The sequence below is a fragment of the Rhinatrema bivittatum genome, chromosome 5 (assembly GCF_901001135.1).
Source record: "Rhinatrema bivittatum chromosome 5, aRhiBiv1.1, whole genome shotgun sequence".
In the NCBI taxonomy this organism is placed as follows: domain Eukaryota; kingdom Metazoa; phylum Chordata; class Amphibia; order Gymnophiona; family Rhinatrematidae; genus Rhinatrema; species Rhinatrema bivittatum.
Genome location: NC_042619.1, coordinates 133,386,839 through 133,411,600, shown reverse-complemented (window position 1 = coordinate 133,411,600; position 24,762 = coordinate 133,386,839). Strand labels below are relative to the sequence as shown.

The window sequence follows — 24,762 nt, the reverse complement described above, 5'->3', positions numbered from 1 at the left end:
GCTGTGTCAAACCTGGCGCCTATGAAGTCTAGTTGTGGAGACAGACAGATATGCGACTTGGGGAAGATAATAACAAATCCCAATTTCTGCAAGGTCTGAACCGTCAGGGCCATTGCGTTCAAGGCCCCGGAGCGGGAGTCGCTAAGGATTAGCCAATCGTCCAGGTATGGAAAGACATGGACCGAGCGACGCCTGAGGTAGGCAGCTACCACCGCCAAGCATTTGGTGAAGATGCGTGGGGCTGATGCCAGCCCAAAGAGCACCTCTTTGTACTGAAAATATGCCATCCCCACCAGGAAGCGGAGGTACTTCCTGTGGTTGGGGACAATTGCAATGTGGGAATAAGCTTCCTTTAAGTCGAGGGAGCAAAGCCAGTCTCCTCTTCAGAGGAGTGGGATCAGCGTGCCCAGAGATACCATTTTGAATTTTTCTCTTACGAGAAACCTGTTTAACGCCCAGAGGTGGAGAATGGGGCGCAAGCCGCAGTTCCTCTTCAGAATGAGGAAGTACTTCGAGTAGAAGCTGTGGCCCTGCTGACCGTGGGGGACCGGTTCTACTGCACCCGCTGCTAGAAGGGCGGATAGTTCGATTGAAGGACGACCTGATGGGTGGGCAAACCCCACAATGGGCATGGGGGAGCAGTCTCTGGAAGCCTGCTGAAGTTCAGGCGGTATCCCTGGCAAACAATAGAGAGGACCCAACGGTCCGAAGTGATCGCTTCCCAACAGCGGGCAAAGCAAAGGAGCCTTCCACTGACTGGGGGATCAACCGCCAGGGGAACCTGCGTTTGGATCGTGCCCCCTTGCCACCAGTCAAAGCCTGTAGAAGGGGCCTGATGGGGGCTGTTTGGGTCCTCGAAGCCCGCAGCTGGCAGCCACGACCTCTGGGACTGGTCCAAGGTGGGCAGGCATAGGCGGCAGGAAGATAGTATTTCCTCAACCGGTAAAAAGGCATGCGAGAGCCCAGCCTGGAGGATTTCCTGGAAGAGGAAGGGCCTTCAGAAGGGCTGGCGGAGAGTTGCTGAAGAATATCATGCTGATATTTCAGCTGCGCCATGACCTCTTTCACTTATCCCCAAATAGGTTCTCGCCTGTACAGGGGAGATCCACAAGCCTATCCTGAACCTCTGGCTGGAATCCTGAGGCTCGGAACCAAGCCAACCAACAGGCGCTGACGCCCCTGGCGGCCAGCGGTCTTGAACATGTTATAGGTAGACTTCATCTCGTGTCTACCTGCCTCAAGGCCCAGCGTAGCAATAGCTGCAAGAGATTCCTGCTGTTGCTGGGGAAGGCCCTCCGCAAAGTCTTGGACCTGTTTCCACAGATTGTGGTTGTATTGGATTATGTTTAGCTAGTAGGCCGCAATGTGAGCCACCAACATGACCCCTTGAAACATTTTTCTTCCTATGCCATTGAGCTCTCTGTGTTCCCTCCCTGGAGGGGCAGAAGCATGTGTCTGGGAGTGTCTAGCCTTCTTAAGTGCAGACTCCACAACCGCCGACTGTTGGGGGAGGTGCCGCCATTCAAAGCCCATGGCCTATGGCACCAGATAGGTAGCATCAGCCTTCCTGTTAACCAGGGACACCGACACTGGGTGTTCTCACATACGGAGGAGGAGCTCCTTAAAGATGTCGTGGACCGACACAGTCACGATTTCCTTGGGATAATCGATGAACTGGAGGACTTCCAGCATCTTGTGATGGGTATCCTCCTCCTACAGGAGCTTGAAGGGTTGGCCTCTGCCATCGCCCATACCAAGCTGGCAAATGACAGGTCTTCGGGCGGAGATCGACACCGTGCCTCTGGCGGGGAAGGCTCCGAGAGGGGGTTGTCGAAGAACTCAGAGGATGAGTCAGAAGGATAATTGCTCCACGGGTCATAAGCACCCTCCTCCTTGCTGGGACCTGGAGGGCACCGGAGGCCGCGGGGGCACCTATGGAGCCCCAGGCATTGAGGGGGGCATCAGCTGCGGTACGCCGGGGGGGGACGGGACTGGCGGCAGAGCGGGGAACCGTGGGCAAGGGTGCCCAGTTTCCGAGGCCTTATCCTCTTCGTAGGACCCTAGAACCACGATCGCTCCAGTGGAGGGCGTCGGTGGTCGAGGACGCATCGAAGGTCTCTCGGGCACCGGTTGAGTCAGTAGGGCGCCGAGAAGGATTTCCAGATGCTCCAGCAGGGGTGCGAGCATCGATGGCGGAGGCTCAAGAACTGGTATGGGGGCTGGTGACGCCGACAGCTCAACGCTCTGCAGTGCTTTGAGCACCACCAACTGCACCCTGAGGTCCAGCTCCTCCTGAAAGTCCTGGGTGGTCAGGACCAATGGAGGGGGACAAGGCGTCGCTGGCACATGCTCAGAAGGTTCTTGAGGTGGCACGGCACCCTGAACCGTAGCCGGTGGGGAACACCTTGGGCTACTGGGGGATGAGGCCTCCTATGGCCGGTGCCACTTCGATGGTGGCTCAGCAGCCACCAATGCTGCTCCAGAACCGGAACCATGACGAGACGGTGACCGGTGTCAATGCTTCCTGGATTTCTAGTGCTCGGCCCAGTCCTTCCCTGGCACCGAGGATAACAAGGACACCAAGGTTAGTGGGAGGGGAGAGACCACTGAGGATCGACCTCCCTCGCCCCGATCCTTAGGGGTACTGGATAGTGGGACCACCAGGGGAAGAGATGGAGAAGGTTCCCTGCGGACCTTGGGCATTGAGGACACTGAAGCAAGTAGAGAGTTTTGGAGACCCGAAGAGCTTCTCCATTTTGTCCAGGTGCGCTCGACGTCCTTTGGGGGTCATTTGGTCACACAAATGACACCCTCGGATGTTGTGCAAGGCCCCTAGCAGAGGATACATACCTCATGTGGATCCATGATGGACATGATCTGCGGGCACTGTCGAAAACCTGACACCATCAAAAAAGAGGCCGGCGCGCAGTCGATGACCGACGGGCACCACGGTGCATAAGTCGGGAATCGACTGCGAAGAAGAAAAAAAGAGGAACAATGGTACCTACCAAACTGAGGAACTGAACGCGAAGGGGGACCCAATGCAGAAAACAACCGAAAAAGTTAAAACAATTTCAAGGAGTTGGAGCTCCACCACAGTGAGGCTACTGCACTGTGGAAAAGAAGAGACTGAAGGGTGACCTCACGTGTTCACGTGGATAGCAGCAGGCTGGGCATGCTCAGTCTGCCAGTCAAAGTTGACAAACGTTTTCTGTGCCGGGCTCCATTGGATGATGTTACCCACATGTGAGTACTACCATCCTGCTTGTCCTAGGAGAAAGGAGCTCTGTCAAACTGTGCTGAATGCCTGTGCATTTTATTGACTATATATTGGCAAATACTGTGAGTGGGAGCACTGAAGAGAATAAGCCAAACTGTGCTCTCTGTGAAGTTAACAGACATTATAGTAAAGGTATTGGAGGGATCTGAACCCTACTATGTTTACTGCCTAGTCATTAAAAGGGAAGCATACTGGTTGAGCCAAATTCAGCTGGCCATCTAGGATGGGACACATCTCAAAAAGAGAAAGAGAGAAGCTTGCTGCTCCTCTTTAAGGCTAACCCCACTCATCTGAGTGAGTTACAGAGAAAGTCAGGGTAAACTGCCTGTATCATCTGGCAATAAGCATGCAATGGATGCATATAACCTAGAAATACAAATATTAAACATAATGTCTGCACACCAATGCCAAAAGCCTGAAGATAAGATAATATACAATAAGACCATATGCAAAGGCAGGAGGGCAGTCTTAGTGGGGCAGGCATCTGACTTAGACCTAGAGTTATCATTTTGCTATAAATTTCACATGAATAGCACCCGCGATAAAAAAAAAAAGGGGAATAATTTTTGAGTTACCGCAATGCACGCTATTTTAATTCTTCACATGGGTATTTTACTGCAATGCACGTTAAATTTGTCACACTGGCGATATTTTCACTTCACAGCTTGCAAAGTGCCCAGACAGGCATTTCCTTGTCTTAGGCTGCTCCTGGCGGGAGAGAGGGAGTGCCTCTTTATAAGGCTCTCATATTAGTCAACTATTTATACCACTATAGGAGGGTCAAGTTGACAATTTTTGAATCAAAAGTGAAGTCCAATTTGAATAACTTTAGCAACTTCTTTTGAACATAAACTTATGATTAGTAAGGTGCATCATTCTCTTGCTCACTTTGTTTTCTTTCATAACAATACATACACATTTGATGCCACCTAAACAACCACCAAATCTATATTTTAATTACATGTCTGTTTTAAAGGTCAGTTTTGATTCTGTATTTCTGCAATACAGATCCGTAAACCTAACACACTTACCATTTTATCCCAAAAGAACAAAAAATGATGCCTCGTTTTTGAAATGGCAAAACAAAGACGAATCATTTCATGTTCCAGGATTTTTTGGATCACATGTGCAGTGTCTCATGTACAATAAATTTCCTACAGCAAGGTTCAATACTTTTGTTATGCAAGGGAAATATTTGTTTCTCCCAAATCAGTTAATGGATTAGCATACCGTAATCATTCAGTTTATTTTGCCAGGATATTAATGACTGTTCAGGGGTGAAAAATATTTTACTACTCCCCAAATATACCTAAGAAGTCCTGAGTTACTTCACCAAGTTATAAGCCATTCGATAGTCCAGAAACAGAATTAGCTGTTTCAAGAACAACGCAAAACTTTTTATCAAATATGAATCATACCCTTGCTTTTGTTTTATTTTTTCTTTACAAAACTATTTGGGCTTCCCCCCCCCCCCCCCTTGATAAAGTTAATGACTTGATGGATGCCATGATTGTGCCACAGACTCCATCGGATAAAATCTTTTCAAAACAGTATTAATGGCTAAATATTCCTGTAAACACAGTACCTATTTAATGAAAATTCTTTTCAATAGAGGGTTATAGTATAATGAATATGCAGCAAGAACATATGCTAGTAAGCTAACAAACAACACACAGACTGAGAAAGAAGCAAATATTTCCCTTTATTACTTGGAAATGGTATAAATTACAATCTTTAAACTGGCACTGAGGTATTTAAAGAGTTTACAATTTTATGTATACGTTAAATAGGTATAGCTCATCTTTACAATAAAAATTATTTACTAAAAAGTGAATTTAATTTCAAGTATTCCAGGTTGTGCTAAATTAATTAGCAGGATGCAGAAAATGTAATATCTATAATATAGAAAACAATTAAGAACAGTATGCTAGTCTTACTCCTTGGCCAGCTGTACATTCGTTGGTTTTGCTCCAATCGGTATCCCATGCTTGTGCAAGGAGTTAATCAAAATTTCACGCATTTCTTGGTTGTAGGAATCAAAATCAAACACATTTCGAACTACATTTGCAAGTCCTTCATTTGGAAATTTCTGCATTAAAAGATAAAAATATGCATTAATCAGTCACTCAAGAGTATAAAACTATAGCACATTATAAAACCTTGCACAGGGTGGAAAATAGCTGACAGAGAAATATAGGATATGTCAACAAATAAAAGATGACAAAGCCTTTCTAATCTACCTTTTTTCTCTACTACTTTCAATCACTGGTCTTTTCATCCATTGTGAAGTGGCTTTTTTCTTATATTTAGCTCATACCTTTTCACTAGTAGCTCAAGGCAAGTTATATATTCAGGTACAGTAGGTTTTCCTTGTCCCCAGAGGGCGCATAACCTATGGTGGTAGTTTTCAAAAGGATTTATGCACGTACAAATAGCATATATCACAGTAATTTTTAAAAGTCTATTTGCACATGTAAAACCTTATGAAAATTCAATGAAATTTCAAAGGAGTTACATATATAAAAGTTGCAATTTTCAAAAATCCATTTATGTGTGTAAATCCTTTTGAAAATTACCTAAGTTTGTTTCTGAGACAATAGAAGGTGAAGTGACTTGCTCAAGGTCACAAGGAATATCAGCATAATTAGAACTCTGGCTTCCCTAGTTCTCAGTCCACTGCTGTAACCACTAGGCTACTCCTCCAATCCATAATAAATGAATACCAATGAGCCAGCTGCTTTCAGCTCTATTTATTTATTTATTTATGTATGTATTTAAATGTTTTATATACCGTTGTTCCAGAATTAGGTCACCACAGTTTACAAGATCAGCTTTCATTTACTGGGTCAACAATCCCATTCTGTTTCAATGTTCGTCTTCTAGGTCAATATAACATTAGATACATTTCTAGGTCATATTTATACATAATCTGATTCATCTCAACAGCAATTGTGTATTCTGAGTCGATCCAACAACCTCAACTATAAGGTAATTAGGATGCTTTGATGTGGAATTATAACCAATGATTACCATTTCATTATCCTTCATGTTTAAATCGATATATATAGAATAGTGCTTAGTACTTATTGCTCAATCTGTTCATGTAGTCACAGGTTCTGATGGCGATGTTATCGACATTTTGGAGTTTTACATTAGTCCATATGCTTTTCTAAACAGTCATGTTGTCAGTTCTCGTCTGAAACTCTTTCTTTCTGTTATCTGGTGCAGAGACTCTGGAAGAGAGTTTCGTAACTTGGGGCCCGCTATGGAAAACATTGTCTCTTATTTGAGTTAGGTGTGTGTTCAGTGTTGTTGGCACCTATAGAAGTCCTTTGTTTTGCAAACTTTGTGTTCTCTGAGGGGTGTATGGTTGAAGAGTTACTCCTATTAAACATGGATTGATGCTGTTGATAATGTTAAAAATTAGGGTTAATACTTTATAATGAATTCTGGATTGTACAGGAAGCCAGTGCTCAGCAGGTGACTTTTCATTGTTTGGGAGATGGGGATTTGGCCCACACCTCTTTCTAAGGTAGAGGATTAAGTTCTGGGGGAAGGGATGCTCAGCATGCTATGTTTCTGATAACCAGATAATTTTACCTGGCTAGCACAAATATTCAGCATTAGCTGGGTAATGCAGGCTATGCTCCCACTTTGCTTCTGTTTTATCCAGCTAAGTTTTAGCCGGGTAATGATTTACTTGGATAAAACTTAGCCATTGAGTAAACCTGTAGAGGAAAGTAGAGGTGGGGCGAGCCTGGAGTGGACACTGCAAACAGCATGTGGAGAGAAACTGGAGAGGGGCTGCAATATACACAAAACTCAGTCTGCAGCTGTGAGTCCAGATCTTGGAAATCACTCAGCTAAGGGTACAGTGAGGATGTACAAGTCATGGTGCAGTGACTTATAGAGAGAGAGAGCAAAGAGAGTACTGGGGTCAGAGAGAGACGAAGGGGAAGTAAGCTGGGTCATCTCGGGAGGTGATGGTGATGGGTGGGAGAAACAAACAGTGTGAATTAGTTGGGTGAGGGGGTGGTGGAAGAGAGAAAGCTGATACATATCATTCCACTCCTCCCCTCCCCTTCTAATCAGCAGCAATCTCAGGGCAACCACAATTCAAAATTTCCCAGGTATGCCAACGCACCAAGGGGCACAAACGCACTTGGCTAGGGTCCTTTGCCTGCCCTCCTACAGGAGGGGCCTACTACCGCCCGGTGCCTTCCAGCCACTCTCCTCGGAATGCAGAAAAGCAGCGATTCCCTTGGCCTGTCCTGCTCTCAAGCCTCCTCTCTGGCCCTGCTTGGCAAGAGAGCAGCCAGCCCCTCCAAAAGCCTCTGGCCAGGCACAATCGGATCCCCCAGCCCTCTTTCGTGGCTACTGAGGTACTACATGCAGTGCCACTTCCCTCCACCCATCCCCAAATTATCTGTTGCAGGGATGGGCCGGTGTACAGATGGCCGCTGCAGAGGTATGCACACTGCAGGGGAACACCACACAATTGTGTCTGTGGCTGCAGGCAGAAAAAGCTGATTCCTGCATGGCCACCCATTCTCTATCCCGACCTAAGCACCAGCAGCCCATGTGTACTTTAGCACCAGTGCTTGCCTCCCTGGCAAAACACAGAAGGCTGTTCAGCCTGCCACGGCACTTACCCGGACATCATGTGATGACTACGCCACAATGACTACTCCACAAAAATTCTCAACAATGCCAAAACCAACTGGCTCACCACCCCCATTCACCTACACAATCCCATTCGGAATATGCGCTCCTCAAACTCTGGCCTTCTACAAACACCGTCCCCAAAAGCCACTCAATGGATATCAACAAAAGATCGAACACTATCCATTGCCGGCCCCACCCTATGGAACAAACTCCCCACACAACTAAGAACAGAACCATCCTCCCAACTGCTCAAGAAAAATTTCAAAACATGGCCATTCCGCAAAGCCTTCCCAACAACAAGCATGAACAAACCCCAAACCAAGCCCTAACTCCCACAGGCAAGGAAAACACCACACGCACCCAACACACCATAATTAAATGTCTATCTACTCTACAACCTTTATGCTATATCTATCAGGTCACTACCTCCAACTCCTAATATTATAACATATTGACACTGTCTCAGTATAACCATATATGTATATATAACATGCGCCCCATGCCACTGTCACAAATACACCCTACATCAAATATTACTTACTGTATATTACGATTACAAATGCTGTTTATTTCTCTTTCTACCATATTGTTTACAATGATCACAAATGCTACTTAACTGTTTATTCCAATTACCACCTTCATTTAATCAAGTTACTGTTACTCCTCACTTTACTACCTCTAGTGCCCTCTGAACCAAACAAAAGGAAATGCTTGACTTCCTGCACTTTCAGGCCGATTCAGAAAAATGCACGAGACAGCGGGCGAGCGTACAGGCCACTCTCCTGGGCGCGCGATTCAGGAGGGTGGCCTATGCAAATTAGGGCCCACGATAAAAGGAGGCGCTAGGGACACTAGCAAGGCCCTAGCATCTCCTTTTTCACAGGAGCGGCGGCTGTCAGCGGGTTTGACAGCCGAAGCTCAATTTTGCCGGCATCGGTTCTCAAACCCGCTGACAGCCACGGGTTCGGAAAACGGACGCCGGCATAATTGAGCGTCCGTCTTCAGACCCATGGGCCGATTTTTAATTTTTACTTTTTTTTTTACTTTTGGGGCCTCTGACTTAATATCGCCATGATATTAAGTCAGAGGGTGCACAGAAAAACATAAACCAATGTGAAGTTATATGTAAGCTGATATGAAGTTACCGTATTTTCCGGCGTATAAGACGACTGGGCGTATAAGACGACCCCCAACTTTTCCAGTTAAAATATAGAGTTTGGGATATACTCGCCGTATAAGACTACCCTTCTGTGTCACTACATAACCATACTGTATGTGGTACCCAGTATACAACAACCAGCCAATCACGGCAAGCGATGTACCTTACCGGCGATTGGCTGGTTGTATACAAATCCTGCTTGGATTGGTCAGCTCTCCCTGCTTGCCCAGCCCTCCCTGTCTCCAACACTATCAGAGCGGTAACGCATCCCTCTGGCCCACCCTTGTATCCTATTACCGGTACCTCCTTCTCTGCCTCTCAGATCTTACTCCTGAGGACTGCAGTGAAGCGGTGCAGACGTGCATGTGCGAGATCTGAGAGGCAGAGAAGGAGGTACTGGTAATAGAGATGTGAATCGGAACCGGAATCGGTTATGATTCCGGTTCCGATTCACATCCTGTTTTTTTTTTCGTCCGGCCCGATCGGGTTTTTTTTTTTATCGGCTGCGCCCGAGCCGATAAACAAAAAACCCACCCCGACCCTTTAAAACTAATCCCTCAGCTCCCCCCACCCTCCTGATCCCCCCAAGACCTGCCAAATTAATTAAATACAACCCCCCACCCTCCTGACCCCTCCACAAGATCTGCCAAATTAGTTTTCTACAACCCCCCACCCTCCTGACCCCTCCAAGACCTGCCAAATTAATTAAATACAACCCTCCACCCTCCTGACCCCTCCACAAGATCTGCCAAATTAATTAAATACAACCCCCCACCCTCCTGACCCCTCCACAAGATCTTCCAAATTAGTTTTCTACAACCCCCCACCCTCCTGACCCCTCCAAGACCTGCCAAATTAATTAAATACAACCCTCCACCCTCCTGACCCCTCCACAAGATCTGCCAAATTAATTAAATACAACCCCCCACCCTCCTGACCCCTCCACAAGCTCTTCCAAATTAGTTTTCTACAACCCCCCACCCTCCTGACCCCTCCAAGACCTACCAAATTAATTAAATACAACCCTCCACCCTCCTAACCCCTCCAAGACCTGCTAAAACTCCCCCGTGGTCCAGCGGGGGTCCGGGAGCGGTCCGGGAGCGATCTCCTGTACTTGGGCTGTCGGCTGCCAGCAATCAAAATGGCGCCGACGGCCCTTTGCCCTTACTATGTCACTGGGGTCGACCAATGGCAGCGGTAGCTCCTGTGACATAGTAAGGGCAAAGGGCCGTCGGCTGCCAGTAATCAAAATGGCGCTGTCGGCCCTTTGCCCTTACTATGTCACAGGGGCTACCGCTGCCATTGGTCGACCCCAGTGACATAGTAAGGGCAAAGGACCGTCGGCGCAATTTTAATTGCTGGCAGCCGACGGCCCAAGTCCAGGAGATCGCTCCCGGACCCCCGCTGGACCACCAGGGACTTTTGGCAGGTCTTGGGGGGGTCAGGAGGGTGGGGGGTTGTAGTAAATTAATTTGGCAGGTCTGGGGGGGGGGGTCAGGAGAGTGGGGGGTTGTAGTAAATTAATTTGGCAGGTCTTGGGGGGTCAGGAGGGTGGGGGGGTTTTGTTAGATTTTTATTTTTTTTTTATATTCGCTCCATAAGACGCAGACATTTTTCCCCCCACTTTTGGGGGAAAAAAGTGCGTCTTATGGAGCGAAAAATACGGTAATTATTCGCCCTATAAGACGACCCACGGCGTATAAGATGACCCCCGACTTTTGAGAAGATTTTCAGGGGTTAAAAACTCATCTTATACGCCGGAAAATACGGTATATGTAAACCGATGTGATATGCAAATCGAACACTGGTATATAAAAACAAATAAATAAATAAATGAATGAATGAAAACAGCTTGCAGGATGAAAAAAGAAGGCAGCCACAGCACCAACCTGAAACACAGCTTCCCCTAAGGCTGAACAGGCCAAACCATTCCATAAGCCACTGCACAGAGCTTAAGGGATTTGGCACAGGACATCCCAAAGTTAGGGAAATTTGCCCCTAGCACACAGCCACACTAGTCCTGGCTGTGTTCCTGGCCATAGCGCAGTCCAGCACAATCACCCTCCATTGCCATGCACTACCGATGTGGAAAAAACGGCTAAAAACCCCCTCCCTCCTTCGCCCTGCCTGAAATGTGGCTTACTCGTGCCTCCCCGGCTAGTATCGTACCACCTGCGCTGAGAACTGCTGAAAAAAGGGGAAAACGCGCTGCCGCTGACGGCCTCTGCATTCCTGCTTTCCATTTCATCCAGCCACTCCCGCTCATTCACCTTGCCTCCCCATTGATGTTGCTGAGAAGGAGATGGAGATAGACGAGGCTGCCAGGGAGGAAGGGATAAGAGCTTGCGTAAGCTCCAAGGCCTCACTCAGGAAAACAAGATAGCAGCAAGATGTAACACGAGGCCACAAGCCTCCATTGCAGAATGGCATAGCAATGAGGTAGACTGTACAGAGGAAGAGGAGGAGGAGGGAAGGAGAACAGAGTCTTTCCCGAAAAACTGGCATAAGTAGAGGTGGGTGGGTGAACCGGCCCAACTTTAAATCGTTTCACCATCCCACCCTCCAGCCTCTACCCCCTTCCTTTGATCTGGAGGCGGAGCACCTCTCCAGTTGTGGCCTCCCCCCTTAGCCAAGGTGAGTCAGCTCCTTTATATGAAGATCTGTTCACTCCTCCTTGACATCGCCTCAGATCCCATAATCAAATTTGAGTGTGCGCAAAACAACCAGAAACATGCAGTCCCTTTGCAGAATGTTGACATGCACTGTGAATTTCCGCCGATGACGCTATTAAGGATCTCACTGAAGATCCCACAACAGTTTCTCGACATCCCAAGAAAGATCTGGTGCTCTATAATCTATTTAAAACCTTGTCTGGATGCTGTGCGCATCTCTCCTCCACAAATGGAAAGTCAAAGACAATCCAAAATGGGACTGAAGCCACCCAAATCAGACTATGGATCACTTGCAAGCAGACTAGATCCTATAAATGGCATTATTACTGAAGCTATCCAATGGCTTACAGATTTGACTCTGAGTATCTGATTTGTGCATACTTGCTATATGCCAAATCATCATCATACCCTCTTGTACACAGTCCCCGAGAGAAGCATCTTTGAAAAAAGGATTTTCTTATTCTGGTCTGGTATTTAGGACTGTAGAAGTTGGACTTAGTACGAAATGGAAACCCTGAAGAATATGTAAAAATAATATGGGAACCCTCTAATTACCAATACCAGAATGCAGAGGGGGGATTTAGCCATGTTTGTATATTGTATTCTTTTTCATGAATTGCTTTTGATGTCTGCAATGATTTTTTCACTTTCTTTGTTTCAGGTTATCCTTCTAAAGCCCTGGTTAGTTTAGAAAAACAATGGGTTTGCTTTTAGCAGCTATATAACACACACTTCAAGCTTGGCATGAATCATCAATGCCATGCATGTGGAAGCTCATTCTGAATCTGTCACTGTTTTTAAGAGTCAATGCTGAAGTAACTGTAAAGACAAATGTTTCAAAACCTCAGCAAACAACCCCCCTCATTAACAGATTAATTTAGGTACTATAATAAATTCATTGTTATTGTTGTTCTCATTAGTAAAGGAGAACAATCTTAAACAATTCTTTCCTTGCTTCTATCATTTTTTGCAGCCTTATATCTTGCCATCATTTCCAAATCTTGGCTAATATTAAAATATCCTTGTCTTTGATGCAAATGTAGACTTCCTCTATAAGAAGCATCATAAGAACATAAGAAATTGCCAAGCTGGGTCAGGCCAAGGGTCCATCAAGCCCAGTATCCTGTTTCCAACAGGACGGTAATCGTTTTGCCTTCCTTCCACCTTTCTTAATGTGTGGAATACATATGGATTGCGCCTCTAGGATTGTATTTTTAATCCATGTCCATGCCTGTTGAACACTTTTAACCTTTGCAGCTGCACCTTTCAGTTTTTTTTCTATTTTCCTCATTTTATCAAAGTTTCCCTTTTGAAAGTTTAGTGTTTGAGCTGCAGATTTACTTATTGTCCCCCTTCCATTATTAGTTTAAATTTGATCATGTTATAATATTAGTACCTCTGGTTAATAAACATGCTAAAATCTTTAACATGTGTAACAAGTTTAATGTCAAATATTCAGCAAACAAAATGGTCTGCATGGCCATAAAAAAAATATTCAAAGAGAAAAGCCCAACCAACAAATTTGATAAATTGAAGAGACTGCTGCAGAAGGGGAGTTTTTAAATATTTACTATTAATACTTTATGCTTCTGAGTTGCAAATTAGATTTTGTTTCTTTCTTTTTTATAAGTGATATTTTTAGTATTCGACTGAGGTACTGCACCATTAAGAAAGTGACATTTAATGAGTCCAGCTGACAATGTTTTTATCCTTTGAGAAAGAATTTGAACTCAGAACAATAATGGGGTGTGCTTTTTTTTTGTGCCAATGCTATTTTTAAGACAGCGAAAGAAAAAACAATTTCATTAGGCATTTCACAGTTGCTATCCATTTTGAGTGTGGCAAATTTATTTGTGGCTGTAATGTTAAATTGTTAAAGAGCTCTGCAAAAAAAAAAAAAAATTACTTTTCCATTTAAATAGAATCCAACTTCTTTTTGCAGAATGAGCTTTATATGCCTGGAAGAAATTGCTTTGGAAAAGTTCAGAAACAGGAAATTAACTTTCCAATTTCAGATCCGGGACATGGAGCATTTTATTTTATAGGACTTCTATAGCTAAATAATTAAGCAATAAACCCTCGCTAGACAGAGTAGTTTGAATTTATTATTTTCAAAGTCTAGTAAGGTGAATAGCAGAGCTAAGGGAAGGGTTGGGACAAATAATACATGGTGACCAAACCTACTGTATGTACTGAATCTCGATGGGAGTTTGTTATTGTTTGTTGGTATCAACAGATCATTTGTACTACCATATTTTGAAATACAATAAACACATATATATCCTATGCAGCGGAGTTCTAGGCCTGAAGCAAAGCAATACGGATATTAAATCCAGAGATGATTATTGGTATTACAGTTTTTCAAATTGTTCTATTCTTAAATAATTTAAACAAGATATGTAATTAATAAACATTCCGAAATAATCAATGAAAAAACTATTTCTAAGAACCGAATACTGTGTAAACGTGATAAATTGAACATTCTGTGGAACTTTTAATTTAAAATAACCATAAACATTTTAATTTCATCTATAAAGTTGCAATTTAGCCTATTTTGAGAGTTAAAAGCATACAGCTGGTTGCAAACTGAATTATATTTGTTTGACAATATGAAATTATAGTTAGTTTCCTTCTTTAACGTTACAGTGGCAGCCAATTTGTAAGACATAAAATAAAGGCACCCAGTATCAAAGCAAGCTTTCAACTTGCTAGTCTTTGTGTGGCCTCATTTCTTACAACAAATGTGTCATGACATATTGAATTTTATCTTCTTCAGATCAGGTTATACATACCTGCAAATGCTTGACTATATTTACAACCTCTCTGGTGGAATAGGGATATGTAATGATTCCCTGGTCTGCCATGTGTCTCAGCTCTCCAAAAGCAGCCACTAACTTCTGTAAGACTGAATCTGGGACATCAGGACCATATTGTCTAAGCATTGCAAATTCAGACTGTGGAACAGGGTTATCTACTGCATGGCAGCTAAAAATATCACCTGAAAACACAAGCAAATATAAACCATAAATGTGAGCTCAACAACCATCAACTAAAATCTTTTATCTGAGCAACTGTAACCTAAATGACCAGGAAGAATGATCTAAGTTTCTTGGCTTTACAAATTGAAATACTGATCTGGAATTGAAGTGAGGTGATGCAATGAGATTTTTGGCCAATCAGTTAGCAGCTTTTAAAAATGGTCAATATCATCAAAATGGCATGGACTGCTACAATCAAACCATAACAGCCTGAAACAGATCTTTATAAATAAAATACATGATAGTTATCTACTGGATTTAAGATTTATTAATACTGTTTACAAAAGAAGGAGAGATTGTTGAAGATTTCTCATAGCCGGGGTAGGTGTTATCTATGTAGTCGTTGCGGCAACAAGTAATAGATGATATGTGCATAGAGAGACAGTTTAACATAGAATATCTCTAAGGAATAATTCCACCAGTACGTATCATTTTTATGAATTCATAAACATTCTTTTATTTAATAACAATTTGTCTTGAATAGATACTTTGACTTGTTATGAAAAATTTCAGGTATTAACATAAATCATATTTTTTTATACTATACTATTTTTCAGGTATTGGCAAAGGATGAAATAGCTTCAGGAAAACCAACCTTCAAAATGATTCTACTTAAAAACAAACTTTTTTGTTGTAGCTATTGGAAATAGTCACTTATTTCCAATTTCTAAAAACTGATACTTTGTGTGATATTTTATTTTCTAGTGGTGTCAACAGTCAATGTGTTGGAGAATTCCTGCTGGTAGGAATTCTTTATCACTATTTCTTTTCCTTTCCTTTTTCTTCTCAACAGAACTTATTATTTTATTATCTGAGTTCAGGCCTGGCTTGTTGAATTCTTTTACTTATGTGTAATCACTTATCTGTGTTACTCTTCTTTCTTTGGTCTTTCATCACTGACCAGATTGTTCTTGCCTTCTTTCCTATTATTCTACTCTTTAAATAAACTAACAAGAGAATCTATCTCCTTCAGACCACTCCTGATCTTCTGAACACGAAGACAGTAATTTTTAAACCCGCACGCGGGTGCCAATATGCGTGCAGTTCGTGGCGTGTGCACATGGATGTACCAATTTTATAACATGCACGCGTCAACGTGTGCATGTTATAAAATTCGACGCGTGAGTGTCGAATCGCAGGGAGGATTTCACAGCCTGTGCACAACGACACAATAGCTCCTGTTCCATATTCCCTCCCAGTCCGCTCCAGTAAAGGAGCGGACTGGGAGAGAACTTCCTAAAACCCCTACCTAATCTGCCTCCCTTTTCCCCTACTAACCTTGACCCCTAAAACCCCGCTAACTAATCTATTTTTTTTTCTTTATAACTTACCTGCTCTCTGGAGCAATAGCAGGTTGCGCGGGTCGGTCAGCTGCCGGCGTGCGCTTCAGTTGGTCAATGTCTAATGGTGCTGTCCCGGCCCACTCATGCCCCACCCAGACCCTGCCCCGCCCCTTTCCCCCCAAACCATTCTTCTGCATGTACCAGGAGATATGTGCGTGGCCGTGGGTATTTGAAACGTCCCATGGTGTGCACACGGCCCAGCTACATGCATATCTCCTGGTTTTCCCACACAATGGGTTTTTAAAATATGGCCTTAAGTTAGTGGAGTTCCCTCTAGGGAATGTCAACAATGGCTTTTTGTAACAATTTTTTTTTAACTAATAAAAATAAATGATAATTCTTTATCTGTACCACTAATATCAAAGAACAGCTAAAATGTATACATTCAGACTGTCAGTATATGACCTGCTATATGCGGTGCAACTTGAAATTAAGTTTAAATAAATTAGTCTAAACTTTACCTTATTGTAAGGAAAATTAACTTACTTATTCATATCATGCAGACTTCATTCAAACTTCAGCTGTTCTATTCATTTTACTATGTTTCCTGTACTTTTAGGCCTTGTATGAGAAGAGCATCAGCAGCAATTTCCCCCTCTCTCAAAGAGGGGGAAATTGCACTTGATGATGTCATGAGAGAAAATAGTATCAGGGGTTGTTTGCCCAATCTTCTCATTGATGTCTGTGTGCTTTCTTTTTAATTTATTTTGAATGCTATTGATGTTAGTGAATATTTGGTAGCTCTTGCTGATTTTGAATTTGGTTTCTGTGCTTTGACTGGCTTTAGCATACTTGCGCTGGTCTCACTACTTGTATCTAGGGAAGCTGGCATGTTACCAGGGATATGGCTTCGCTTCCTCACCTGGTTGAAAAGTTGATACCCAGCTACTGGTGATGCGTTAGACTGTTATACCTATTATAGGGGGTGAATGGTTACTTAATATATACATTTTTCATAAATTTTACCTTTAAAGTGTTTGATTAGCAAAAATAATTTTTTTTAGCTTTTTAGCTCTCTCTAATTTTCTTTTAGCTACTCTGAATCTTTTTGAAGCCTTAAAGTTCCTGATAATGGTTTTTATTTAAATCCTATTCTCTTTCAACACTTTTATTTAGCTGGTTTAGATATTTATATTTCTTTCTGTTATCCCTGGCCAGGACTCTGTTTTCTTTTTTTTTTTTAAACTTTATGCTTTTAAATGACAGTGCTTCCCATGGGACAAATAAAATGTCTCAGAGGTGGGGAGAAGAGTTTGCTCAGCTCTCCAAGATCCTCTCAACTGTTCACCACTTTTTATTTATTTTTTTTTTTAATACTATTTAGTTTCCTTTATTTTTATTAAAATTACTAGCCTCCCTTCCCTGAGGGTCGTGGGTGGTTACCAATGACGTTTCCTATCGTGGCTTGAACTTTCTATTTGTAATGGGGTCTCCTCACAGCCTATCTTCAATTGGCAATAAATAAAATAAATAAAATGTAAAAGATCCAAAAGCACTTATTGGGCGATTGTTAGCAGCGACAGCAGGAACTGGAAGGCTTTTTTTTTATTTTGTTTTTTACTTATTTGGTAGCTCTGTTTCCAGGAGGAGAATGTCATCGGCAGCGATAGCCATCCTTATTACAATCGATGCTGTCCAGTGACTGTCTCTTCTTTGGCACTCCTGCTCTCTGCAGTACTGCGGGTTTGGTTTCATTGATCTCTTCTCTTTTCCTTCATCAGCTGTGTTTCACCATTAGGAGGATGCGATATGATCTGATGTCTGAGGTCCTGGTTAGGCTCCTCCTTTTCTGTTCCGGTGCTTACCTTTGGAAATACTTTCATGAATTGTTTCCGATGCTCACCTCTCTCTCTAGCGGCGACGGCTCAGTGATAGTGCAGTCATCCGATGCCTCAGGTCTCTGTTTTGGTGGTGGTGGGGGTGGGTGTTTCGCGGCTATTTGTGGTGGGGAAACCAGTGGGCACTTCTGGTTCATCACAGTCCTTTCTTCCTGTTCCAGCGCAGCCAGACCTGATGCTCCCTTATCGGCAGCAGACTCTCTGCCTCAGTGGTCTTCCTTTCTTTCTTTTGTACCAGAATCTCTCAGTGTCGCTGTTTCTGCTTTTCTCTGGGATAGATTGGCTGCCGGACTCTCCAGATCTCTTTCATCAGGGTAGCTTTTCATAAAGCTGCTCTGGTACTTCGTCGCAACATGGCTCTCCTTTCTCTTCACTCTCTTGTGTCGGGCCTTTTCTTCATGTCAGTAGTCTGCACCCTATTGGGTCCACTGTCTCCGTTCCGGCTACCCTTCCTCCTGGCATCCTGCAGGCTTGGCCTGTTTCTCACACCGACGTGGTCTCGATGCCGGAGTTCTAGTTTTAGCAATTTTTTTTATTATTTGCTGTTTTTAACTCTACTGCCCTGTTTTCTTAACTTTGGAGTGGGTAAGGAAGCTACCTGGTACTTCTCGTTGCTCTCGCTCATCAGGGTTTAAAAAAGGATTGGATAAGTTCTTGGAGGAGAAGTCCATTACCTGCTATTAATTAAGTTGACTGAGAAAATAGCCTCTGCTATTACTAGCAACAGTAACATGGAATAGACTTAGTTTTTGGGTACTTGCCAGATTCTTATGGCCTGGATTGGCCACTGTTGGAAACAGGATGCTGGATTTGATGGACCCTTGGTCTGACCCAGTATGGCATGATCTTATGGTCTTATGTTCTTTCCTTGCCGATGCTGTATTTTCTTTTATAGACTTCCATCTATGATTCCAATTTTCTTTTGTCACAAATTTCTTTTCTTTTGACCTTTGGCCTCTGGCATTCCTTTAGCTTTGCAGAGCACTGTCATCAGCCTTTGTCATGCTGCCTTCACTGTCTCTGGTATTCTCGTCTCAGACCTGAGTGACTCAGGACCCATCTGGACATTATGAACTTCAGGATCAGGTAAGTTTTAATTTTTATTTTTTAGAGTACCCCCTTTACAAATGACAGCAGATAAGGCCTGCAAGGCCCATCTAGTCTGCCCATTCCTGATGCAATACATCTGAGTCTATCCAGACTCAGCTTTTTATTTCTAAGAAACCTCTGTGCTTATCGCATGCTATTACTGTTTTGGCATCTACCACCTCTGGGAGACTATTCCATGTGTCCACCACCCTTTCTGTGAAGAAATATTTCCTTGTTAATCCTGAGATTACACACTTTTTGTCTCAAATCATTTCTTTTTCTAGAATTGACAAAAGGAACTTGGTGACATTACAGATAATACATTGAAATCCCCAACTCAGTGTGCAGCAGGCAAATAGGGAAAGGCATCTCTAGCCTTTAAGTTCTAAGGTAAAAATGAAATAGTGTAATTTATTTATTTATTTATTTATTTATATACAGTGTTACTGCCTGCAGCTCATACATTTTAAATCTTGCAAAGTACACATGAATTTGCCAATAAAATATAAAATTAGAAGAATTAGTTAGAATAAGGTTATATTGCATAGGACATTTGAAGGTGAATTTTTAAAGGCAGGCATGCACCAAAATCGGGAGATGTACGTGCATCTAGCATATGCGCGTGCCCATACGATTTTATAAGCTACCCACATGCGCACATAAGCCACTCACATGCGTACGAATATCGTGCATCAGGGGCAGAATATGTGTGTGGCATGGGCAGGGCAAGGGCATTCTGGGGTGGGGTCAAGAGATGTGCATGCAAATACCTACGTGTCTGGGCATGTGGCCAGACATATCTGAGCGCAAATTTACTTCTGCTATGGAGGAGATGTAAGTATTAATAAAACTATTTCCAGGCATGTAGGAAGTGTTAAAGGGAGACGTGCAGGCTAAAGAAACAGGGGAGTTTGGAGGACCTAGCAGTAGAATGGGAAACTGGTGGATGAACTAGTGAAACTGGTCATGGCATGGACACGTGCCTGTTATAAAATTCCTTCATTTGCACGACTCAAACCCGATATTATGCGACTATGTGCGCACACTTATAAAATTAAGCAAACATAAATGCGAACCAGGGCTATTTTATAACATGCATGCAGTATATAAAATTGCAGTGTATCTGGCTGCACACCCACACATGCATGTATGTGTGCGTCCGTGCACCTGTTTGAAAGTTACCGTCCCTCTAAAATCACACTGTGAAGCCACACTTGCATCTAGAAAAAGGGCAACTGGTTAGAGAAGTATGATTTTACACTGTAAAATGCAAATCACTTACCTAATGCCCCAAAGAAATCATTACCCAGGAAAGGAAAGCCAGGTCTATTTGCCAGAACAATCATGCGAAAATCGGGATGAATTCCTATAACATTTGCTCTCCCATTAACATAAGCAGGATCTGGAAAAAAAAAAAAGTTGTTCCTCGTTTGCTTGTTTTTTAAACAAGTGCATGACTGTGCTACGCTTTGTTGTATTCCATATTAAGCATATCAGTTTTTCGCACCAAGGAAAATAAAACAAGTATAAATGCACTATTCTTTGTAGATTGTGATGTATTTTATTGATCCAAACACTATAGAAAACAAATTCCACATGGCAGACATTTTCACAGTATAAAAACAAACAATGGAGAAATTACTTACCTGATAATTTTGTTTTCCTTAATGTAGACAAACAGACTCAAGGCCAATGGGTATTGTGCTCTCCTGATAGCAGATGGGAGACGGAGTCAGATTTCAAAGCTGAAGCCTCCCTATATATACCCGTGCAGTAAGCCAAGATTATTCTCCTCAAAAAGCCAGTGTGGATATATAGTGCTTAATATTTTGATTAAGCTTGATTAACCTTGAACTGGTTCAACTGATTATATATATATGATTTTTTTTTTTTTTTGAAACGGGAGACCGCTAGTGATTTCAAGCAATAAACGCTGACACCAGGCAACTGTGGGTGTCTTTAACTAGAAGTAGGCTTTAACTTACCCGTATTCACTTAGTCTCAAGATTTGTTATCCGAGGTTCTTGATTTCTGGAGCAGCCGTGGGCGGGATGCTGAGTTCATCTGTCTACACTAAGGAAAACAAAATTATCAGGTAAGTAATTTCTCCATTTCCTAGCGTGTAGCCAGATGGACTCAGGACCAATGGGATGTACAAAGGTTACTCCTGCACAGGGTGGGAGGCTGCCCGTGGCCCACTTAGTACTGCCCTTGCGAAGGCTGTATCCTCCCTGGCCTGAACATCCAGGCGGTAGAACCTGGAGAAGGTGTGTAGAGAGGACCATGTCGCCGCCTGACAGATCTCGGCTGGCGACAGCAGCTTGGTTTCAGCCCAGGAGACTGCCTGGGCCCTTGTAGAATGAGCCTTGACTTGCAAAGGTAATGGCTTCCCTGCCTCTATGAAGGCAGCCTTGATTACTTCTTTGATCCAGCGGGCTATGGTTGCTTGTGATGCCGCTTCCCCTTGTTTCTTCCCGCTGTGAAGAACGAACAGGTGATCTGTTTTGCTCATGGGTTCTGATCTTTTCAAGTATTGGATTAGGAGTCTGTCGACATTCAGGTGGCGAAGGAAGCATGACTCTTCTAAATCCTTATGCTCATCTGGAGATGGTAAAGATATGGTTTGGTTCATGTGGAACTGGGAAACCACTTTCGGTAGGAAGGATGGAACAGTACGCAGCTGAATGGTGCCCAGAGTGAACCTGAGGAACGGTTCCCAGCAGGATAGTGCTTGAAGTTTGGAGATGCGCCGAGCTGAACATATTGCGACCAAGAATGCTGTCTTTAAGGTCAGGAGACGTATTGACAGACCGCGTGTTGGTATGAAAGACTCCCCTGCTAGAAAGTCTAGTACTAGGTTGAGGTTCCATAGGGGCACCGGCCACTTTTGGGGTGGTCGGAGTTGCTTAACCCCTTTCAGGAAACGAGACACATCTGGATGAGTTGATAGTCTGGTACAATCCACATTGGATCTGAAGCAGGGCAGTGCTGCAACTTGGATCTTGAGGGGGTTGAGAGACAACCCCTTCTTCATGCCGTCCTACAGGAATTCCAGGATCGCGGGAATCTTGGCTGTCCTCGGGAGGAGACCACGGTCTTCACACCAGGCTTCGAATACTTTCCAGATCCGTACGTAAGACAGAGATGTGGAGAACTTGCACGCCCGGAGCAGGGTGTCAATCACGGCTTTTGAGTAGCCGCGCTTCTTCAGGCTAGTCCTCTCAAGGGCTATACCATAAGCGAGAATCAAGCCGGGTCTTCGTGGGAAATCGGTCCCTGTGTGGGGACAGACGCAGAGGGTTCCCCGCAAGTAGTCTTTGCATGTCCGCGTACCATAGCCGTCTTGGCCAGTCCAGGGCAACTAGTAGAACTAGTCCCCTGTGGTGCTTTATCTTTGGATGATCCTGCCCAGTAGTGGCCAGGGTGGGAAGGCGTACAGGAGGTCTTCCTCTGGCCAGTTCTGGACGAGAGCATCGATTTCCTGAGATTGTGGTTCTTGTCTGCAGCTGAAGAACCTGGGGACCTGGGCATTGAGATGCGTTGTCTGTAGGTCCATGACTGGAAGACCCCATCGATTTACTATCAGCTGGAAGGCTGTAACTGCTAGCGACCATTTCCCCGGGTCTAAGCTCTCCCTGCTGAGGTAGTTTGCTGAGAGGTTGCCTTTTCCCGCGATGTGGGAGGCCAAAATCCTTTGCAGATTTATTTCCGCCCACGCCATAAGGGGGTCTATCTCTAGAGACACCTGCTGGCTCTTGGTTCCTTCCCTGGCGGTTGATGTAGGCAACGGTTGTCGTGTTGTCTGACATGACTCTGATTGACTCGCTTCGGAGTCTGTGGCTGAATCGTAGGCAGGCTAGTCTGACCACTCGAGCTTCCAGGCGGTTTATGTTCCACCTCGCCTCTTCCTCGTTCCATTTCCCCTGGGTCGTCAGTTCCTGACAGTGGGCTCCCTACCCTCGCAGGCTCGCATCCTTGGTGAGTACAATCCAGTTCGGTAGGGATAGGTTTACTCCTCTGCTCAGGTGGTCTTCCTGTAGCCACCATTGGAGCTGGTCCCGAACCTCTGTCAGTAAGCTGGAGGTGAATTGAGTAGTTCTGGGACGCTGGGTTCCATCTTGTCAGTAGGGAACATTGCAGCGGTCGCATATGGGCCCTTGCCCATGGAATGACTTCCTGAATTGAAGCCATGAGGCCGAGGACTTGGAGGTAGTCCCAAACCTTGGGTCAGATCGAGGTCCACAGTTTCCACAGATGACCCATCAGTTTCCTTCTCCTTGAAGGGGAAGGAAGACCTTGTTCTGTTTGGTATCGAACCAGACTCCCAGGTACTCCAGTGACTGGGAGGGCTGTAGGCAGCGCTTGGCTGTGTTCACGACCCACCCGAGTTCCTGTAGTAGATTCTTGACTCTGGTGGTCGCATGGTGGCTCTCCTCTGGAGACTTTGCCCTGATCAGCCAATCGTCCAAGTAAGGATGTACCAGGACTTCTTCTTTCCTCAGTGTTGCCTTCACAACCACCATGATTTTGGTGAAGGTTCTGGGAGTGGTAGCTAGACCAAAGGGTAGTGCCCGGAACTGGTAATGATGACCCAGTATCGCAAAGTGCAGGAATCGCTAGTGGTCCTGATGGACCGGGATGTGAAGGTAGCCTTCGGATAGGTCCAGGGAGGTTAGGAATTCTCCCAGTTGTACCACCATTATAACGGAGCGTAGGGTTTCCATGAGGAAGTGTGGTACCCTCAGGTAACGGTTGATGGCCTTGAGGTCCAGGATGGGCCAGAATGTTCCTTCTTTCTTGGGGATGATAAAATAAATGGAATAGTGGCCAGTATTTTGTTGGGGCATGGGCACCGGGGCTATTGCCCCCTATGTCTTCTTCCTGTGGATGGGTCTGCGTCTTCTCATTGTGGGGTATGGCCGGAGCCTGCCTCTGAGCCTGCTCCCTGGGGGCTTGAACCCAGGAGTTTATCCCCTACACTAAGAGCCACACACAAACTTTGATTCAGTACATCACTGTTCCAGGTATTTAGGAAAGTGAGTTTATTTGAGTAATAGGAGGACAGAACAAATAAAATCAGATTACACAGAAGTAGTAATGGTAGATTGCTACATAGATATAAAAGCTTACATTTCCAAAGGATCAGCCATACCATCACGTCCAAGGCTCTCTCTCCCCTCTCATTCTCGCTGTCTCTTTTTATACACTACAAATGCTTGTGGAAAAAGCAATGTTCCCTCCCTCTGACTTCTTATCAAATTTCAGACACAGCTATGTGGCCTTTCACTTTTTCTATCAGGCTTTTGTATAAATTAATTGCTAGCTTTCTCATCATAGACGTAGTGGAATAATGAAATAAACAGACTCTTGCCGGTTCATAAACATTTCACAGTGCAAGACAGTATTTTTATTTATTTTTTATTTATTTACGATTCTTATATACCGCACAATGGGTAGGGGACTATCCGTCTAGGCGGTTTACATATTAGTACATACACAAGCAGTATTACACATTAACAAACAGGTCATAAAATCATATACAAACACATTAAAATTCATAAAAATAATCAAATAAATTACCAGGTCATGTAATGTAATAAACTTAATATATGTTGTATGCATGAGTGAAGAGATGAGTTTTTAACAATTTCTTAAATTCTATAAACAGTAAACAGGAG

General features: G+C 44.0%; 1 protein-coding gene and 1 long non-coding RNA gene across 3 annotated transcripts in view; one reads left to right on the top strand and one right to left on the bottom strand.

Annotated features, from left to right (window-relative positions):
• VWA8 (von Willebrand factor A domain containing 8) overlaps window positions 1–24,762 on the bottom strand; it is a 745,717-nt gene that overhangs the window by 315,812 nt on the left and 405,143 nt on the right. The window contains 3 exon segments of the mRNA XM_029602953.1: window positions 5,218–5,369; window positions 14,569–14,774; window positions 20,367–20,486. Of these exon segments, the coding sequence (XP_029458813.1) occupies window positions 5,218–5,369; window positions 14,569–14,774; window positions 20,367–20,486 (478 nt within the window).
• Window positions 1–24,762, top strand: part of LOC115092238 — a 50,851-nt gene that overhangs the window by 24,270 nt on the left and 1,819 nt on the right. For both annotated transcript variants that reach the window (XR_003856955.1, XR_003856956.1), the window contains exons 2-3: window positions 18,968–19,081; window positions 19,369–19,474. This is a non-coding gene — a long non-coding RNA (uncharacterized LOC115092238). The remainder of the gene's footprint in view (window positions 1–18,967; window positions 19,082–19,368; window positions 19,475–24,762) is intronic.